This window comes from Medicago sativa, chromosome 3, assembly GCF_051527215.1.
Source record: "Medicago sativa cultivar Bolivia chromosome 3, Bolivia_mono, whole genome shotgun sequence".
Lineage (NCBI taxonomy): Eukaryota > Viridiplantae > Streptophyta > Magnoliopsida > Fabales > Fabaceae > Medicago > Medicago sativa.
The window spans coordinates 7,289,407-7,306,442 of record NC_140751.1 but is presented as its reverse complement, the minus strand read 5'-3'; the positions used below and the strand labels follow the sequence as shown (position 1 = coordinate 7,306,442).

The following is a 17,036-nucleotide window of genomic DNA, read 5'->3' as shown; positions in this document are numbered from 1 at the left end:
AACATAGGCCAAGTCAACTACAGGATATATATGCTCCCTTCTGCCAATTTGTAAGATTCTCCAGTCTTAGGATTCAATCCATCCAACCCTTGAGTATGAACGAATACTATACCCATCAACTATCTCATCTTCGAAATATTTGGTCAACTGCTTCATACTATCTTTCAACTAAGCATCTCTCTTTCTGTTTCCACCACTGGAATCAACTGCATTCACTAGTACAAAAAACACTTATTAAGTCAAACATTTTAAATGAGTTGCTATCCACCTGATTTAAAAAGAAGAAAAGTGGCAAGGTTTATGTTTAGAAAGAATTTAAATGGGGTAACCAGATTAAAAAGGTATTTTAATTAAATTAAAATAAAACTAAAAAGAAACACAGAGGCTTTTCTCAAATCCATCTCTAGATCTGATTAACTCAACTATGTAGCTCTCAAGTTCATATGTCTCTCTATTCGTCAAAAAAAAAAAGAAGTTCATCTCTCTCTCTCTCTCTCTCTCTCTCTCTCTGAAACCGTAACAAGTGTAGCCTCCCCCTTTCTCATGCGACCACCGCATTTCTTCACCCAGAATCAGCAGATCCATCATTTCGAGATCCATCCTTTAGCTTGCGACGAGTTTCTATCCCTCGGTTCAAATTTATCAAATCCATTAGACCCAGAATCATCAGATTACCATCGATGCTTCCTTTAATTTCACGATTGAGGTATTGTTCGCTCAATTTCGAATCACTTTACTCTGATTCCTTTTCATGTTTTATTTTCAAATTATTTTTAAGAAGATTGGTATTTTATATGGGTTTGTGGTTTAATCATTACTATTATTGTTGTTTAGATTGATTAGGGTCTTTTACAGTTTTTTTTTATTTTGGTTTTTCTTTTGCTAGGGTTTGGATTGAGATCTGCTTGTTAGGGGTTTGAAATTTTTGAATTGGGTTTTCGAATGGATGTTTGCGGCAATTTCGTCGGGGAGTAAAGAAACTTCTTCCAGTGGTGATGAAGATGGGGTTGGTATGTATGTTCCTAACACATTCTAGTTGTTTTAATAATTCTCGTGAAGCATGCTTGTTAGGATGTTTGGCCCCATTTTCATGTTAATTTGTCTCCATATAATTGATTATTATTGTACGTCCATTGTCATTCAAAATTTGTGGTTAAGTCTAGTCTGAGACAAAGATATGATTACCGTTCGTACCTTAGCTAAGTCGATGATCCTGTTATTTATTCTATAAACTATCAATTTAGACTCTAAACTATCATTATCTCTTCAATCACTACTACAGAAATCAGTTTTCACATCAGTTGGAAACTACTTTTCACATCAGGTGGCAACCGATGTAAAGTGATATGATGTGGAATGTGCACGTCATTTCACATCAGGTACGAACTGATGTGATAGAGAAATTTCCACATCAGGCTTTTTTCCCACTGATGTGATACGTTCTTTTTAAAATTTAAGATCGGGGTTTTCACATCAGTTTTATGATAGACACCGAAGTAAAATAATTATATTTATCATCAGTCTTCTATCCGACCGATGTGAAATCTACACTTTTTTTAAAAAAAAATTATGCTTTATTAATACTGCTTACAAAATCAGCTTGAGACTATGTTCTTTTCTTTTATTTATATTAGAAATATGAAGAAAAAAAAAGATATTTTAATGCCAAAAAGGAAGCTAAAAAGCTAACATACAAAATTTAAGTTATAACCCTCACAAGTATACTTTCAAACTTACTCAAATTACATGATAAGAGTGATGAGATGGACCCTCATCTTCAATCGAGATCTCAATCAAGCTTGCATCTAAACATCATGCCATAACGGAATACACAGTCCACATGGTGTTGTATCAAGCCATTTTGTATACAAATTCCCAACCCATTTACAAGGTTCAAGAGATAAGACAAGAAATCAGAGTACCTATATATATGTCAAGCATATTTAACTACCTTGTATTTAGCCATTTCCGATCATCCTGCTTCGGTAAGATATGTCTCTTATGCATTCTATATTTCTGGTTGAATTTAAACAATAAAAGACCTTATGTTAGTATGCATTACCTATGAAGATATATGAATATAATATCAATTTATCATTAATTACAGTTTTGAATGAGGTATTGAAATAGTTTTTGGAAACCGTGGGAAGGTAGATTATAACCTGAAGATGGCTTGCCACATTATGCCTTGTCAAGCCCTCCACTTTCATTAGATCCAATATTCGAGAAGGAATAGCGTGATTAATGCCTAGTTGCTCCACTGCCTTCACAAATTTTTTGTGCAGCTCTGGCGTCCAGTCTACCTGAGACCAAAGTACCAAAACTGTATTAAGAAAATCAGGTTCAGTAGATCACTCATACATAAAATGAATATAACCTTATACAACATGGATAAACAATGAACATTGTGAAATAACGGAACAAGAACATTATGAGAAGAATGAATGGAAAAACAACTTACTTTCATCTTCTTCCGATTAGCTTTTATCTCACATTTATGACTGCGAATACCTACTTTATTTGCAGATGTTGTATTACTTTCACTATTGTTTAGAACCTTCACATTTGGTAATTGTGGTGAAACAACACTCTCACACTTAGAAGTGTCAGCAACACTTAGATCTGTTTGAATCTGCAAGATGGAGGCTACAGATTCCTTGACAGGTTTCAGTGATTCAGACAGCGCACTTACACCAGCATTGAATGCCTGTTTGAGTTAAACCACATAAGAATATTTTAATCAGCATATATTAAGAGTAAATGCATGTGGAATATCACGAATATTATTTACACACCTTGTGAACCACATGCTGCCAAATATTTCTGAGCTTGTCCTCGGAGAGTGGTTTGCTGAGAAACTCCACTGCTCCAAGCTTAAAAAAGAAAACAAAGCAGAGAGTAAAGAGGTGTGCGCGCATCAACAATTAAAATGGATTGAAAATACACATTGTCTATTAAGTTAAAGATCCTATTTAAGTAAGTAGAACTGAAAAACCAAATAAAACTAGTTTGATTAGCCCACTAATTTTAAAAGGATATGGTCTATAGGAAAGAATCCAAAGCATGAAATAACGATATACGGAAATTGCATTTAGCTCAAAGAATTTAACCAAAATCTTACTTCTATGCACTTCATCATGGTGTTCAGACAATCGTTGTTTGAAGTCACTGCATCAAAAATTGAAGAAGTCACCGACTACAAAACTTGCAGCAAGCACAAAAAAGCATCAATGTCAACATTTTCCCCATATTTTCCATGTCATGTTCCCCCTATACACCATTCATCAATTTCAAGTTTCCATAGAGGGATTGAACAAAGATAACCTAACAGCCAATGCTTCCCCCTCTGCATAATCACCCAAAAATGTATTCATGTAAAATTGTCAATCGAGAAACATGTTTGTAAAAAGAAGAATTCCATTAATTGTTAGCAGCAAGGTGTAGTATATTTGTAAAACCCTCATAGCTACGGTCCTATAACCTGCCTATCGATTACATTAAAATTAAAAAAAATTATCACTTGCATGATATATGTTCTCCTCATCATCCTCATCTTTTTTTTTCCTTAAATGTATGATGCCTGCATATATTTAGATACTATATCAACTTGAAAAGCTAGGGATAAATTTATCTCCTATGTTAGATAGCCTAAAGGTTTGTTACAACTACCTACCATCATAAAAAATGCCTAAAGGATTATTATTTGAATGAAGAAAAGTAAAATTCAAATTGTATTTGAACATAAATAATTTATTTTCCTATTTTCAAGTATTCCATTGGCAGCCACGCAGACACTTCTTTTGTCTATAGTGAAAAAGCTTTTTAAAACATGGATTGTTGCGTGCATGAAGATTCCTATACATCAATATTTCTCATCTGAATGTCTTAAAAAATTCACCTACATGTGATGAAAGCATGCTGATAGGCTCGCTACTACTCATAATTGCTCCTTTTATGGCTAGAATCAAATGCCAAAGTAATACTAAACAACCAAGATGATCATTAGCCACTATAAATTGCACAGGAATTTGGATAAAGTGTTCGGAAAGATGTTTGTTCTCATCATTCATGACCCAAAAAATATAATGTAACACAATGAGAAAGATAGAAAAATCTTGGAATTTCAAGAAACGAAAAGACCATGAAACTTTTTAAAGGACAACAGACGGAAAGTTCAAGAAGTGACAGAAAAAAGTAACATGAACAAAATCCACACGACTCAAACTGATTATGCAAATTATCCTTGGTACATTCATAACTCTAAAACAGAATGGGATTGACCAATAATTATGTAAATAGCAATTACCTGACACGCTAAATATATGGCTGTGGGCTTGGAGACTTGATGCCAAGAATCCATATGAAAAGTAACATGAACCAAAGTTTTCACCTAAATTGCGAATATGCCACCGCGTTTTTCTCCCATCAATTCAACTATCCACTGATGTAAATGATATGTGCTATTAGGAATTCCCCTCATTTACTTATGTCAACTGATGTAAAAAACCACAATATGTATATTTCCCTTCAGGTATTTTTTGTGCTGATGTGAAAACAAAAACCCCCTTGATGTTAAATGTATATTTTGTAGTAGTGAATTTAGTTTTTACTTAAAATATATACATATAATTAGTCTCTAAAATATATGAAATTCATCAATTTTGTCTTTAAAATATATGAAAATCGATCAATTTTGTCTCCAACATCTTAGGAATAAAGACTAAATTGACATGTTTTATATATTTTACAGATTATTTATTATAGTTATATTTACATAGTTTAGAAACTAAATTGAATATCTCTAAAAAAAAAAAGAAACTAAATTGAATAGTGAGTAATTGTCTAAGAACTAATCTGATGATTTATTCGTAATTATTCATGAAATGCAATTGTTTTATTTCGGTAAAAACAAATGAAGTGTGGCTTGTTTTCGGAATAATTGTTATTGCTCACTACAAGAAAACAGCTAAATAGAGTCAAGTTTTAGCGTCGGCCTCGACACCGACGCTACTAGCATCTGATTAGAGTCGTCCTAACCCACTCTATTGCTGAATTCTCAATTTTTTTTATTTTTTCGTTAATTTATTCACAAATTTAAAGCTTAAAGTATGCACAGCAAACATAACGTCTGAGTGGCCGAAGCTAACCTTACAATTTATTTTTAATATTTAATTATTTATATTTATTTATATTTTTTTAGCCTCATAACACTAACACAAAAAAAAATGTTTCATTCATTCTTTCTTTTCTCTATCATCTGAAACGATAAAAAGCCTTTTCTCTCTTCCTCTTTCCTATCTCCAATGGTGAAATCCATCTCCCCCAACACTATCTCCACCTTGCTCGCAAATCCATCTTCTGCTTCTTCATCAGATCACCCTGACATCAGATCTCAAACAAACCGACAACAGATACATGTAATTTTTTTCCCTTTTCTTTTTTCGTTTTTGTTTTTGATTTCAGATCTGTAATAGTAGAATGTTTATTGATTTTTTTTTTTTTTGATCTTGGATTAAAAGGGATTCTTCCTTCGAATGCACTTCTTCGCTTTCACGATCCCTCATTTTTATTCGCATCTCTGATTCCCAAATGTTGCTGCGTTTTCATAGAAGCTCAGGTTCCTGGTTGCATTTTAAAATTAACTTATTTTTATTCACAATTACAACAATTTTAGTTTTTTTTTATATCCCTAGTTGAATTTAGTTGTGCTAATTTTATTTTATTTTATTTGATTGAGTTAGTTTAGGTTAGACAGAATTAGTTCATAATGTGAATTAGATTAGTTCATAATTTGAATTGATTTTTTATGAATTTAATTTAATATGAGTTTTATTTTTGTTTTTATTTGTCTTTTGTTTACAGGTTTATTTCTGAAATAAAGGTTGTTTACAGGCCATGTTCCAAAGAATTTACTATTAAGCATTGAAAGTCATTAAATTTTACATAATTGGATTTGGAATACATTGGTCCTTGTTGTAACTTGAAAAATGACAATTTTATGTCATTTCTTGTTTGACTTTATTGAACATCCTTTGTTACTTTGTTCTAGGAAGAAGTTGTTGATGCACAAAGCTGTGGAAGAGGGACCTTACCTGATTTGTGGAGTGGCCAAAAGAATGTTGGGGTTTGCCTTTGCGAAGCTAATTGATGGTTGTGACAAAATTCTAAATTAAATTTGATTATTTTGTTTGGTTGAATTGACTATTTGTTTTTGAGATGTTAGTTATAAGTTTAAATGTCACGAATGAGATCTTTAAGAGTCATGCTCAAGCCTCAAAGTATGGTGAAAAATAGTTGCTTCCCAGCTTGCCAACCAAATGAGAAAGTTTATCCATGTTGTTAATTTTCTTTTATTGGAGGCTTCGAAACAAAGTTGTAGAGGATTCAGAAAGAGGCATGGGCTAGTAGCAGTTTGAGTTCGACAAGGATGCCCTCTTGACGATGAAGAAATTGAAGGTATGATTTGTTTGATAATATTGTTATTATGACTTTAAATATTATGAATATATTTGTTGGATTTATGTCCATTTTTTCCACTCATAATGTATTCACTTCAATTTTATTATGATAGAATTCTGAAGACAACTTGAACTTGTTTTGTCATATGCCTGTTAATCTTGTTGGTTATTCTGTGCAATGAAGATTTATCTCTCTTAGTTGCATGTTGTTTTTGCTTGATTGAATATTGGTTAAGGAGCTGAAAATGATCCCGTTTTTCCACTTTCTCAGCGTTCGGCGACCCATTTTTCAGTTACAGTTCTTTTTTTATTATTATTATTTATTTTTTCAGTTTTATTTTCATTACTGCTATGAATTCAAATGCTTCCAATTCATAACACTGTTTTTTTTATGTGTTGCTAATCTATTGGGGTTTCGTTAAGTAGTTATTGAAGTAATTTCATCGCTTCCTAATGTCACACGCCTTTAGTTTCCTTGATTAGTTCTGATTCTATCTTAAATTTGCTAAGTGAATTTTCAAAGTTTTAGAGAATTTTCTAAGGTTGAGGTTTCTAATTGTGCAAGAGTAGGAAGAAAAAGTAATTGGGGTTGGTGGCAAAATTAAGCCACACAAGTGGCCCAAGTCATGTAATGTGCGGGATAAGCTCTTAACATGTTTTCTTTTTATGTTGTATAGAAAAGAAAAGAAAGAATAAATTAAGGTTTGAGAATCCTACAAAACCTTCTTCCCAATGGAACTAAGCTGCCTTTCTTTCTCAATGTCATTCACACTATTGACAAACAATTGGTTAATTAATGTGCTAAAAATTCTGAATGTTTTTTTTCTTTTATGTCATTTACACCTTATGCTAAAAATTCTGGTTTATTTTGGATTGATCAGCTCATAAAATGTTAGTCCAGATGTTGAATCTAGTGAACCAGTATGCATTGAGTTGTTGAACGAGTCAACTGCACATTATATGAATTATATATATTAAATTAAGCAACTTACTGACTTCATTCTTTTCTTTTTATTTGTGTTATAATAATAATGATTTTAGAATGGATTGATTCCCCAAAATCTATTTACCAAGGGTACCAAGGGTATTAGTAAGATAAGTTAGAATGCTATCTTTTATGCTAGTTTAGTTCGAGAGTTAATGAGGTTCTAAAACTAATATTGTAGTAGCCAATTTTCTACAACTTTTAACTTATATACCTATTGTTTGGAAAGTTTCCCTATTTTATCAATATGTAAAAAAATGGGCATAATTATTATCATTGTTAATCCCTACATTTATTTAAATTTCAATCAGCTTTTTTTCTTTTAAAGAAGCACAAACAAATAGGCCCTTGATCTTATCTATTTTGGTGAAATTCTTACCACGCCTCAAGTTGTTCTTCCCTTTTCTCTTTAGTAGTGTAATTAAATTTGTTTTACCATTAAATAGTGGGGAAAACCTCTAATGGTGGTGTCTGTTATTGAAGTCCTCTTATGATTTTGGTTAGCATGAAGTTCTTTTATTTTGATGATGCTTTGTTATCGCTCTGACATATATAATGGGCATGGTTATCTGTTACTTATGACCATATCTCGCTTCAAAAGAAAACTGAATCCAATTGATATGAATTGTTGCATATCTATTTTAAACATGAATCCAAAGTGAATGTCAATTCATTATGCATCTCGATTCATTTTGATGAATCACAACTTGACCTTGACCTTTGTGTAGCCCATCACTTTTTTAGTCAACTTTGTGTAGCTAGGGATTCTTCTGTCATTTAATTTATGACTTGAATCTTGAAATAACTGAAGGGGATCATATACAAATATATCAGTTTATGTTTTTGCGTGTCACTTTTCTTTACTTAAAAGTGTCATATTTTTATTGATCGAGTATCTTACAATTCAAAATTATATTCGATTCATGATTAGGATAACTAGTTTGAATGGTTTTCTCTGGTCTCTTCCATGTGCTCCTTCAGGTTGCCTTTATTGAGGTGACATGCTTGTCCTTTTTACATATATGTTAACTTTAATTTGCTAATTTGTTACAATCCTTCAGCACCTTGCAAATATCAAGCATAATTTAATCAAAAAGATACCAGAGATGGTTGTAGATACTAGGACAAGTCAGAGACACTTCATGTAATTTCTTGTTTGTCAACACTAGAGTCATTATACTTTTGTATTTCTTGATCTAGGATTTTATGATTGTGCGCTTGGATTGTTGTCAGTCCAGTGTTATCATTTTTTTTTTCTTTCTCAATGTCCTGTTTTTCTCCGGCTAAATTGCTTTGCTGTGATACTACAACGTATGTGTTATGCAGAAGCAAGGGTGTTATATCAGCTAGGTAACCAACGTTAATCTGGCTGCTTTTTTGACTTAGGAGTAGAGTCTTTGACATCAATGTGTTATAGACTTTGATATGTTTCTTGTTGGTGTAAAAGTTCTTTCCAATTTGACTAGCTGGATGCATGTCTTGAATACTATATCTATTGTGCACTATCAATTAAAATTCTCACCTAAATCCGAGGCTCTTCACTTCTTAGCTAGCTTTTAGAAGTGGGCTATCCTCTAGTCACTCTGTTCTGATAGGCTTAGGATTAATTTTTCAATTATTTTTTACTTTAGATCTTCATATTATTCAATGGCACCCAAAACCTCCTTCCGAGAGACGACTGTTCGAGTCTCCACAACAACACAATTTCAAAAATCAGTCACCGCTTCGCTGCTTGTGGTGGTGCGTCTGGCGAAGCTTTTCGTTACTGTTTTTAAATCAAAGGTTGTAGTGCAATCAGGTTCTAGATCCAACCTTTTTTCTGCATTCTGGGACATGGTGACACAGTTTCTTTTGCAAACAACCATTTTCCAACGCAATTTCTGTCTCCTCTAGCAAGATTTGTCCTTGATTGGTTCTATTGTAACTCCGAGACACAACTTGCTATTCTTATAGTCTTGCTGTTTCTTCGTAAGTCTTTATCATGCCAAGGGTATTAGTAAGATAAGTTAGAATGCTATCTTTTATGCTAGTTTAGTTCGAGAGTTAATGAGGTTCTAAAACTAATATTGTAGTAGCCAATTTTCTGCTACTTTTAACTTATATACCTATTGTTTGGAAAGTTTCCATACTTTATCAATATCTAAAAACTTTGAAACTACCTTTATATTTGATTCTTGGGGATATTATATGATGTTTGGCATGATTGAAATATCACTTAAGTAAAGTGGATTCTTTTGTTCGGTGTTTTGTAGGTGCTGAAGGGTGATGGGTCTAATTGGGGTTTTATGGTAGCTGTCTGGGTCTTCGTTGAAGTCAATTGGAGTTGTTTTGGCTTGCTTAACAGGTTTTAGACATCCATTTATGTGAGCTAGTAATTACATTGAGCCTTTATCTGTATTATAAGTATTGAGTTATCAGTTATTATCTGGTCTTGTTGTCTCAATCAAACTTTTATTTCCAGTGCTTCTCTAAATCCATATAACTAGTCATTATGTAATTAATTAGTTGTGATGTACTGATAAATTTTGAACTTACGTAAGTTTTTTTTTTTTTGAAGGATTGAACTTACGTAAGTTGTTTACATATAAATAACTTCTATTATTATTATTATTATTAGTAGTAGTAGTTGCAACATTTTGGATTGTTATTTTGTAGTTTTAAACTATTTTGTAGTATCATAGCAACCGCTATGCTGAACATATTTGTTATGTTATTGCAAGTGAAGTGAAACGTGACAAAAAAATGTTTGATAGCACGGAACCGAAAAAGAAAAATATTTCTCTTTAATGTTGGCTCTAGCGTCGGCCCAGCCAACTCTATAGGATTTAGTGTACTTTAGCTTCGGTTGGCCGATTCTACAGGCTATAGTTGACTATTTCATTGTTGACTTTAGCGTCGGTTGGCCGACTCTAAATGATTTGGTTGACCATTTCTTTGTTGACTTTAGCGTCGGTTGGAATGACTCTAGATGATTTGGTTGACTTCAAAGATGATGGAATTATTAGCCTCGGATGCAATTAGAGTCGGACTTATACTCGGCCTAACCGAGACTACGTTAGCCTCGGATGCCAAAGAGCCGACTCTACCCAGTAGCTTCGACTTTTTTAGCCTGCCCTCGACCCCGACGCTAATCCGACTCTAAAACAGTGATAGCGTCCGCTTTTTCCCTTTTAGAGTGGGTTTATGGCCGACGCTAAATCGCTGTTTTCTTGTAGTGGCTCGTCTCATGATGGCATGCTTGACCATGTTTGAGGGTCGTTTTTTATTTGAGTGGGAATTGCCAATTCCACCATTCTTATTTAACTGGTTAATCTTGAATGGAATTGTTAATTCAGGGCTGAGATTAATGTAAAGCCTTGGGAACATCTGCTAAAGGATATAAAAAAGGGGGAATAAAAGGGTAAAATGGAAAGACAGAGAACCTTATGCTTACTGGAAAGGAAATCCTTATACTATCGCAACATGACTAGACTTCCTCGATTGTAATGTTTCAACCACACATGATTGGCATCTCCGTTTATTTCAGCAGGTACAAACATATCTAAAGGCTTTCTCATAAGTTATAACTTATAACACACGTATTAGTATACAAAATGATGATATTTTTTCACAAATATGTAGGATTGGATTAAAGAGTATCAACAAGGATTCAATCACTCAAACTTGGCAGATCAATGTACATATAGGTAGGTAGTTCCATTTCATTTCATATCACGTATGTTTTATTTTTTTTATCCCATTCATCATGTATATTTAAATTAATGTAATATATATGTATTTGATTTTCCTTGATATATATCAGATACAAAGTTTATATTGAAGGATACACGTGGTCTGTGAGTGAGAAATACATTCTAGCCTGTGATTCCCAAACACTATTAGCGAAGCCTCTATACTACGATTTCTTCACAAGAAGCCTACAGCCATTGTAACATTACTGGCTTATAAGGGACACTGACAAATGCAAATCCATTAAACATGCAGTTGATTGGGGTAATAATAATGCGCAGAAAGTGAGTCTAACTCCATCGCACATCTTTCTCAATTCCTTCTCATTCATATGTCTTAAAAGTCCATATATCGTTTATGCTTCTTGACAGTAGTAAAGGTTTAAATCATGGTTATGATATTATATCGCGGAAAATCCTAGTCCAATATTTTTTCGCTCGATTGTGTTGTGTTTATTGTCGTTTTGATCTGTGACGATTTAGTTATTTTGGTTAAGTAGATCCATGAATATTGGTGTTGGTTGTTCATTATTATGTTGGGGAATTGGTTGATTCATGCTTTTTAGTTAAGGTCTGAAGACTATCTATTGATTCACTTGTAACTTGGTTGCTACAAGGTTCCCAAAGAAAACTCAAGCTTACCACGTTTTCACCTTGTTGACGTTCCGCAAAATCCTTAACTGTTCGATCAATATAAGCCTACTGTTGAAGTTGTATCAGTTGTGTGTTTTTATTCTGTCCTATTTAGTATGCTTCTTGCTTATGAGATTTTGAATTTATGATTATGATCATGTATCTCCTCTGTACAGTATGATTTGTATACATTAAATCGAAGGAAGCTCCTGCTGAGGATGTTCTTAAGGATCTTGTAGAGATGTGTCATGGCATTCAGAACCCTGTTCGTGGACTCTTTCTCAGAAACTATCTTTCTCAAGTTAGCAAGGATAAATTGCCGGATATTGGTTCTGAGTATGAGGGGTAAGCGCTAATCAAGCATTATTTTTTATTCTCCACTTCTGTTTGTGATCTCTTGAGTCAGGTTTGAAGTTTCTATGAACAGAGTCAGTCAGCTCTACCCTTTCGGACCATCTCTACTGATGATGAAATGACAAATGTTCAAGAGCGTTGTGCAAGTTTGATTTTGGAAACACTTTGATGTAATTTAATTATGTCAATAACTATGCTTTGAAACAATATTTAGCTTTTGTTTAGTTTTATGATATTATAACTTTGGATTTGTTTGATATTGTAACAATGACAGGTTTGATATGAAATTTGATCATATGATTTTTTTTTATTATTACATTATATTCAGTACCATAATCGTGTATAAAAAAAAATTATAGAGATTTTAAATGGGGTGAACCGATTTAAATTAAAATATTTTGACTATCAACCGATTTAAATTAAAGGATTTTAAATGGGGTGAACCGATTTAAATGAAATGATTTTAAATCGGGTAAAGGGTGGAGACTTAAAATCAGAGACAGTTTTTTAAATCGGCCACCTATAAGTCGGATCATGAACCGATTTAAAAAGTCATTTTCACCCGATTTAAAAAGTGTTTTCTGCACTAGTGATTATGCTTTATGGGTTGCCTATGATGGACTTGACCAGAGTCTTTTGGACAAGCAGAAAAAACAAGGACAGGGAGTAACAGTCACAAATATCGATTAGATCCAAACGATTAATATCTACCATCTATATACCATCCTTCCTTTGCTGGTGGATCTGAAGATTGCTGCCAACTGTGCATATACATTGAGTAAGATAAAAGACCAGTTTAAAATACCATAATCACTGACTGGTTGTGAAATTGAGACATTTTCACTATTAAACAACAATAACTCAAGGGGTTAGGCTGGGATACCTGAAGTAGTGATTTAACTACAATAGAACTCTAAAATAACAAGTTAGAAACTGCAAAACAGTGAGATTGAAATTGAACTGTTTTATCGATCACTTCATGAACTACATCAGTTACTTTCTCAAGAGGCTATAATCTTCTTAGTTTTGGCTTTAAAATGACCATTAATGGAACTTTAACTTTCACAATATCAACAAAACACTTGGAAATAAGATGAGCATTAGAAATTGCACGTAGTAAAAGGAATATTGTTAAAACCAAATAAAGATGAAATTTATACCTTAGATAGCACTGCAAGTTTACATAACCACGTCAGTAAAATTGAAAGCTCTCAAATTTGGCATTCTTGTCACAATGATTATTAATCTTAAAAATTATCAATTCATCATATTGTTATGCAATTCTTTCTTTTTACTACATATTATTATATATAATTGTTATTGTTACTATTCTGGGAAAGTTAGTTATAAGTAGTTGATGATTCTGATGTTAATTTCGTACTATATTGCAATAAGTTTTTTTAAAATCAAAAGTGGTTTGGGTTGAATCGAATTGGGTATAGGTTGAATGAGGAACTGATAGAAACATGGTTTGTGGTGAACACACCAAATCAAAAACCAAAGGATTCTACTGGAAAGTCTATTGGATTCTAAAAAGTCTCAATACTACTATCTTGCTTAGAACGCTTAACAACACAGTAAAAGGAAGTGTGTGAAACAAATAAAGCATCTGATCCAATTGAAACACAAACCATCTAACAAAAAAATAAAAGGAAAATAACTACAATTTCTCAATTTGGGGAATCAATTGACCATTAATTAACAATAATTCATAAAGTAACCATTAGTTAAAACAGGTACAAAATAACTAGCATAATGCACTTGAATCTCATGCCCTAATGATATATCCCTCATCTAAATCCTAGCATCAAGACCAAGGTGATATTAAACTCTCAATGCATACTTCAGGGGAACCATTCCTTGGACTATAAGCACTCTGGTCTGAAAAGTTAGTAAATCTAAAAGTACTATTTCTAGAATCGTGAATAATCAACTTTGTATCCCAATTCGTACCCCAATCCCTTGTAGACTCAAGCAGCAGTTGATGGTGATTGTCAAAAATACATAAGGCCTTGGTAAAAATATAATATTTACTAGGATCTGGCATGTAAGAAACAGTAAACAATTTTGTCCAAGACTCTTTATTTCCATATTCCTTCATGATCCAAACAACATGACCAGAAATTATAGACAAGCAATCACTCAATACACCCAAGGTCTATCTTCATTAACCTCTTCATACTCAGGCTGCAAAATCTCTTGATAAGATTCATTCCCCAAATTGAGAGAAACAATAATGCATGGGCTTTCTCTAAGCCAATGTTTAGAAGCAAGCCAATTAATCTTGCCACTCACAAAATGCCCTGATTGCTCAACAGGGACACCGCCAAAAGGGAACTCTTGAATGCTTCTCCAGAAACCAGTACCCAAAGTTTGAATCTTTACTTCAATCTTGTCAACACACTTACCAGTGTCATTATGCATCTCGTAATGTGAAACAACAATCACTTTGTAATTATCTGTAAAAGAATCATAGCCGAAACCATAAGTTGTTTGCAGTTTGTTTTTCTTTTGAAAAGGGTGTGGGAGCAATTCCTTTAATTTTCTAATGGATAGATTCCACAATATGACTGAAGGTTTATTATAGCCAGCAATACAGAGGATACCGTTGCAAGAGCCAACGGTATAATAATCTTCAACATAATAATTGAAAGGACCTGTGTATTGTGTGACCATAGTGGTTACGTTGGTGGAAACGTAATCAAGGGGATAACAAGTTAAAACACACTTACTTAAGGTATAAGTGTAGCTCATTTTGTATAGGTGGCGTGTGGTAGATAGGCTGAGATGCTTCTTGGCGAATTTACAGTGAGAGATCACAGAATTCCACGACTTGCATAAGCAACGAAGTTGAAGGAGGAGCTTCACTGGTAGCCTGCCCAGGATTTCGACAATGATGTCTAAAGGAAGCGTGGGGAGTGGTGGCATTTGAATCAAATCATCGGAAGAGAGTCAACGCGAAGGTGATGATAGAATTACCTCCATTGTTTACCTAAACTTATAAGGATAAGAGGCGTTGTAATTTCGATCGTATCCCACACTACCAAAGGCATAATCTAGCGTGTGACTATATCAAAAAGCGGAATCAGAGCAAGGGTTTTAAAGGGTACAAAGAGTTACTGGATGAATGTATTTCAAAAAGATAAGTATTTTTAATATATTATATTTTAGAAGAATTTATATTATAGTTTTTATATTGTTGGTGTAATTGAAAATTATAAGTATAGTTTGTTACAATATGAAAATCCAATATATTTATAAATTATTGTTATTAGTTTTTATTATATATATTATTATATTTGTTATGTGTCAAAAAAAATATATTTGTTATATGATTGGTCTCATTGAAAAATATCAATATAGTTGGATGTGATAAAAGAGTGAAAAGATGGACACGTGAGTTCCCGTATTTTCGCTAATATATTTTTTTAACAAGGCAAAATGAAATTATATTAAAAATACCAACCAAACATTCTCCTCGGCACAAGATGTGTCAATCAGAAACATTATAGTTCAATACATCGAACACAACAAAAACAAAAACAAAACCAACCAACACACAAACAATCAAAAGGGTGTTGCCACCAACTTTGAAAACTTACATATAAACTTGAAACTTAGACTTCATCCACTAGAAAGAAATAAGCTTAACCCTGTTGATTAGTTGTGTCATAGATTTTTCCTTATTATTAAATACTCGATCATTTCTTTCATTCCGAATGACTCAAACACAATTGAAACATATTAAGTGCATAAAAGAACGCTGCACTTTAGACTTGTAACACCCTTGAACCTCACCAGTAAAATTTAATGCAATTAAACAATTATTTCAAAAGGTTCAAGATGCTATGTCATCATTTTTTCAAAACATGCATAATTCGGATTTATAAAATCTCGCAGCGGATTAAAAACAACATCTCAAATATCAGATAATCCAGAATCTTAACAACATGTCCCAAATCTCATAAATACATCAACAACAAAGTTCTCAACATAATCCAAAAGTAAATGAAAATAAAAACTCCTGACACGTCCTAATCAGAGTCTAATACTAGACTCCAAGCCACAAGAAAATCTAGGAAACACCAATAAATAAATATCTTTATGATATCTACAAATTTGAAAAACACCATTTAAGAAGAAAAAAAAATTTCTTCGAAATTTAATTGTCAATGATCATTAAATTTAAATATTTTGTTAATTTAATTTTATAACTTAGAATATAAAATACATATTTAAATAATGATATTTTATCGATTTTAATAATTTTTCACTCATTTTAATTAGATGTTTGGAATGATGTTCCTGATTTTGCAAGCCCTAGCTTTATTAGGGATAGGAATGGCTATTCTTCCTTTAGAATTTCATTTTGATTTTGGGAGTTTTTGTCTAGACCCCTCCCTTTGTATCTATTCTCTTTCTTTTAGGCTTTTTTTGCGAGTTTGGAGGGGAAGGGAGGGGAAGGCTTGGAAAAAAAAAGGAATGAACAAGTAGAAGAGATAGAGGAAAATGGGAAGGAGGGTTTTGGGGGGTTATCTTCATAATAGAAAACCCTCCTCATTTGGAGGTACTAAAAAATTGTATTGGAGGAGGGTTTTGGGGGGTTAATAAGAATTCTTCAAATTTAATCTATGTAGTTATAATATTTTTAAAATTAAAAATAAAGCAATCATATGCATTAATTTATCATTCTCTAAAAAACTACTCTTTTAAAAAATTTGAAAAATTTCTCTATTTTTCCTCATATTTTACACCCCTCAAAGTCTTTCATTTCCTTCCCCTCCAAACTCCCAAACAAAGCCTTAATGAATTTTGGGTTGTTAGCGCTTTGCTTCCAAACTTTTTTTGCTTAAAAAAAATAATAGTTAATGGAGGGTA

General features: G+C 32.8%; 1 protein-coding gene, 1 long non-coding RNA gene and 1 pseudogene across 5 annotated transcripts; 1 reads left to right on the top strand and 2 right to left on the bottom strand.

Annotated features, from left to right (window-relative positions):
• Positions 1–1,686: 1,686 nt before the first annotated feature.
• Positions 1,687–4,368, bottom strand: LOC146935329 (two-component response regulator-like APRR2). Its single transcript, XM_085750513.1, has 6 exons — positions 4,307–4,368; positions 3,122–3,346; positions 2,796–2,873; positions 2,462–2,707; positions 2,163–2,303; positions 1,687–2,016 (listed from the first exon to the last, which is right to left on the bottom strand). Exons 2-6 carry the CDS (start codon positions 3,137–3,139, stop codon positions 1,948–1,950), a joined length of 552 nt encoding a protein of 183 aa, XP_085606639.1. The 5' UTR covers positions 3,140–3,346; positions 4,307–4,368; the 3' UTR covers positions 1,687–1,947.
• Positions 4,369–5,223: 855 nt separating this feature from the next.
• On the top strand, positions 5,224–12,468 carry LOC146935328 (uncharacterized). 4 transcript variants are annotated; one of them, XR_015030185.1, is made up of 10 exons: positions 5,224–5,417; positions 5,520–5,617; positions 5,863–5,881; positions 6,050–6,456; positions 9,696–9,787; positions 10,779–10,972; positions 11,065–11,129; positions 11,246–11,456; positions 11,981–12,149; positions 12,232–12,468. It is a non-coding gene; the product is annotated as an uncharacterized LOC146935328 (long non-coding RNA). The 4 variants fall into 4 exon arrangements; XR_015030187.1 differs by lacking the exon at positions 5,520–5,617; XR_015030184.1 differs by lacking the exon at positions 5,863–5,881.
• Positions 12,469–13,965: 1,497 nt separating this feature from the next.
• Positions 13,966–15,143, bottom strand: LOC146935327 (F-box/kelch-repeat protein At3g23880-like; annotated as a pseudogene).
• Between the last annotated feature and the right edge of the window lie 1,893 nt (positions 15,144–17,036).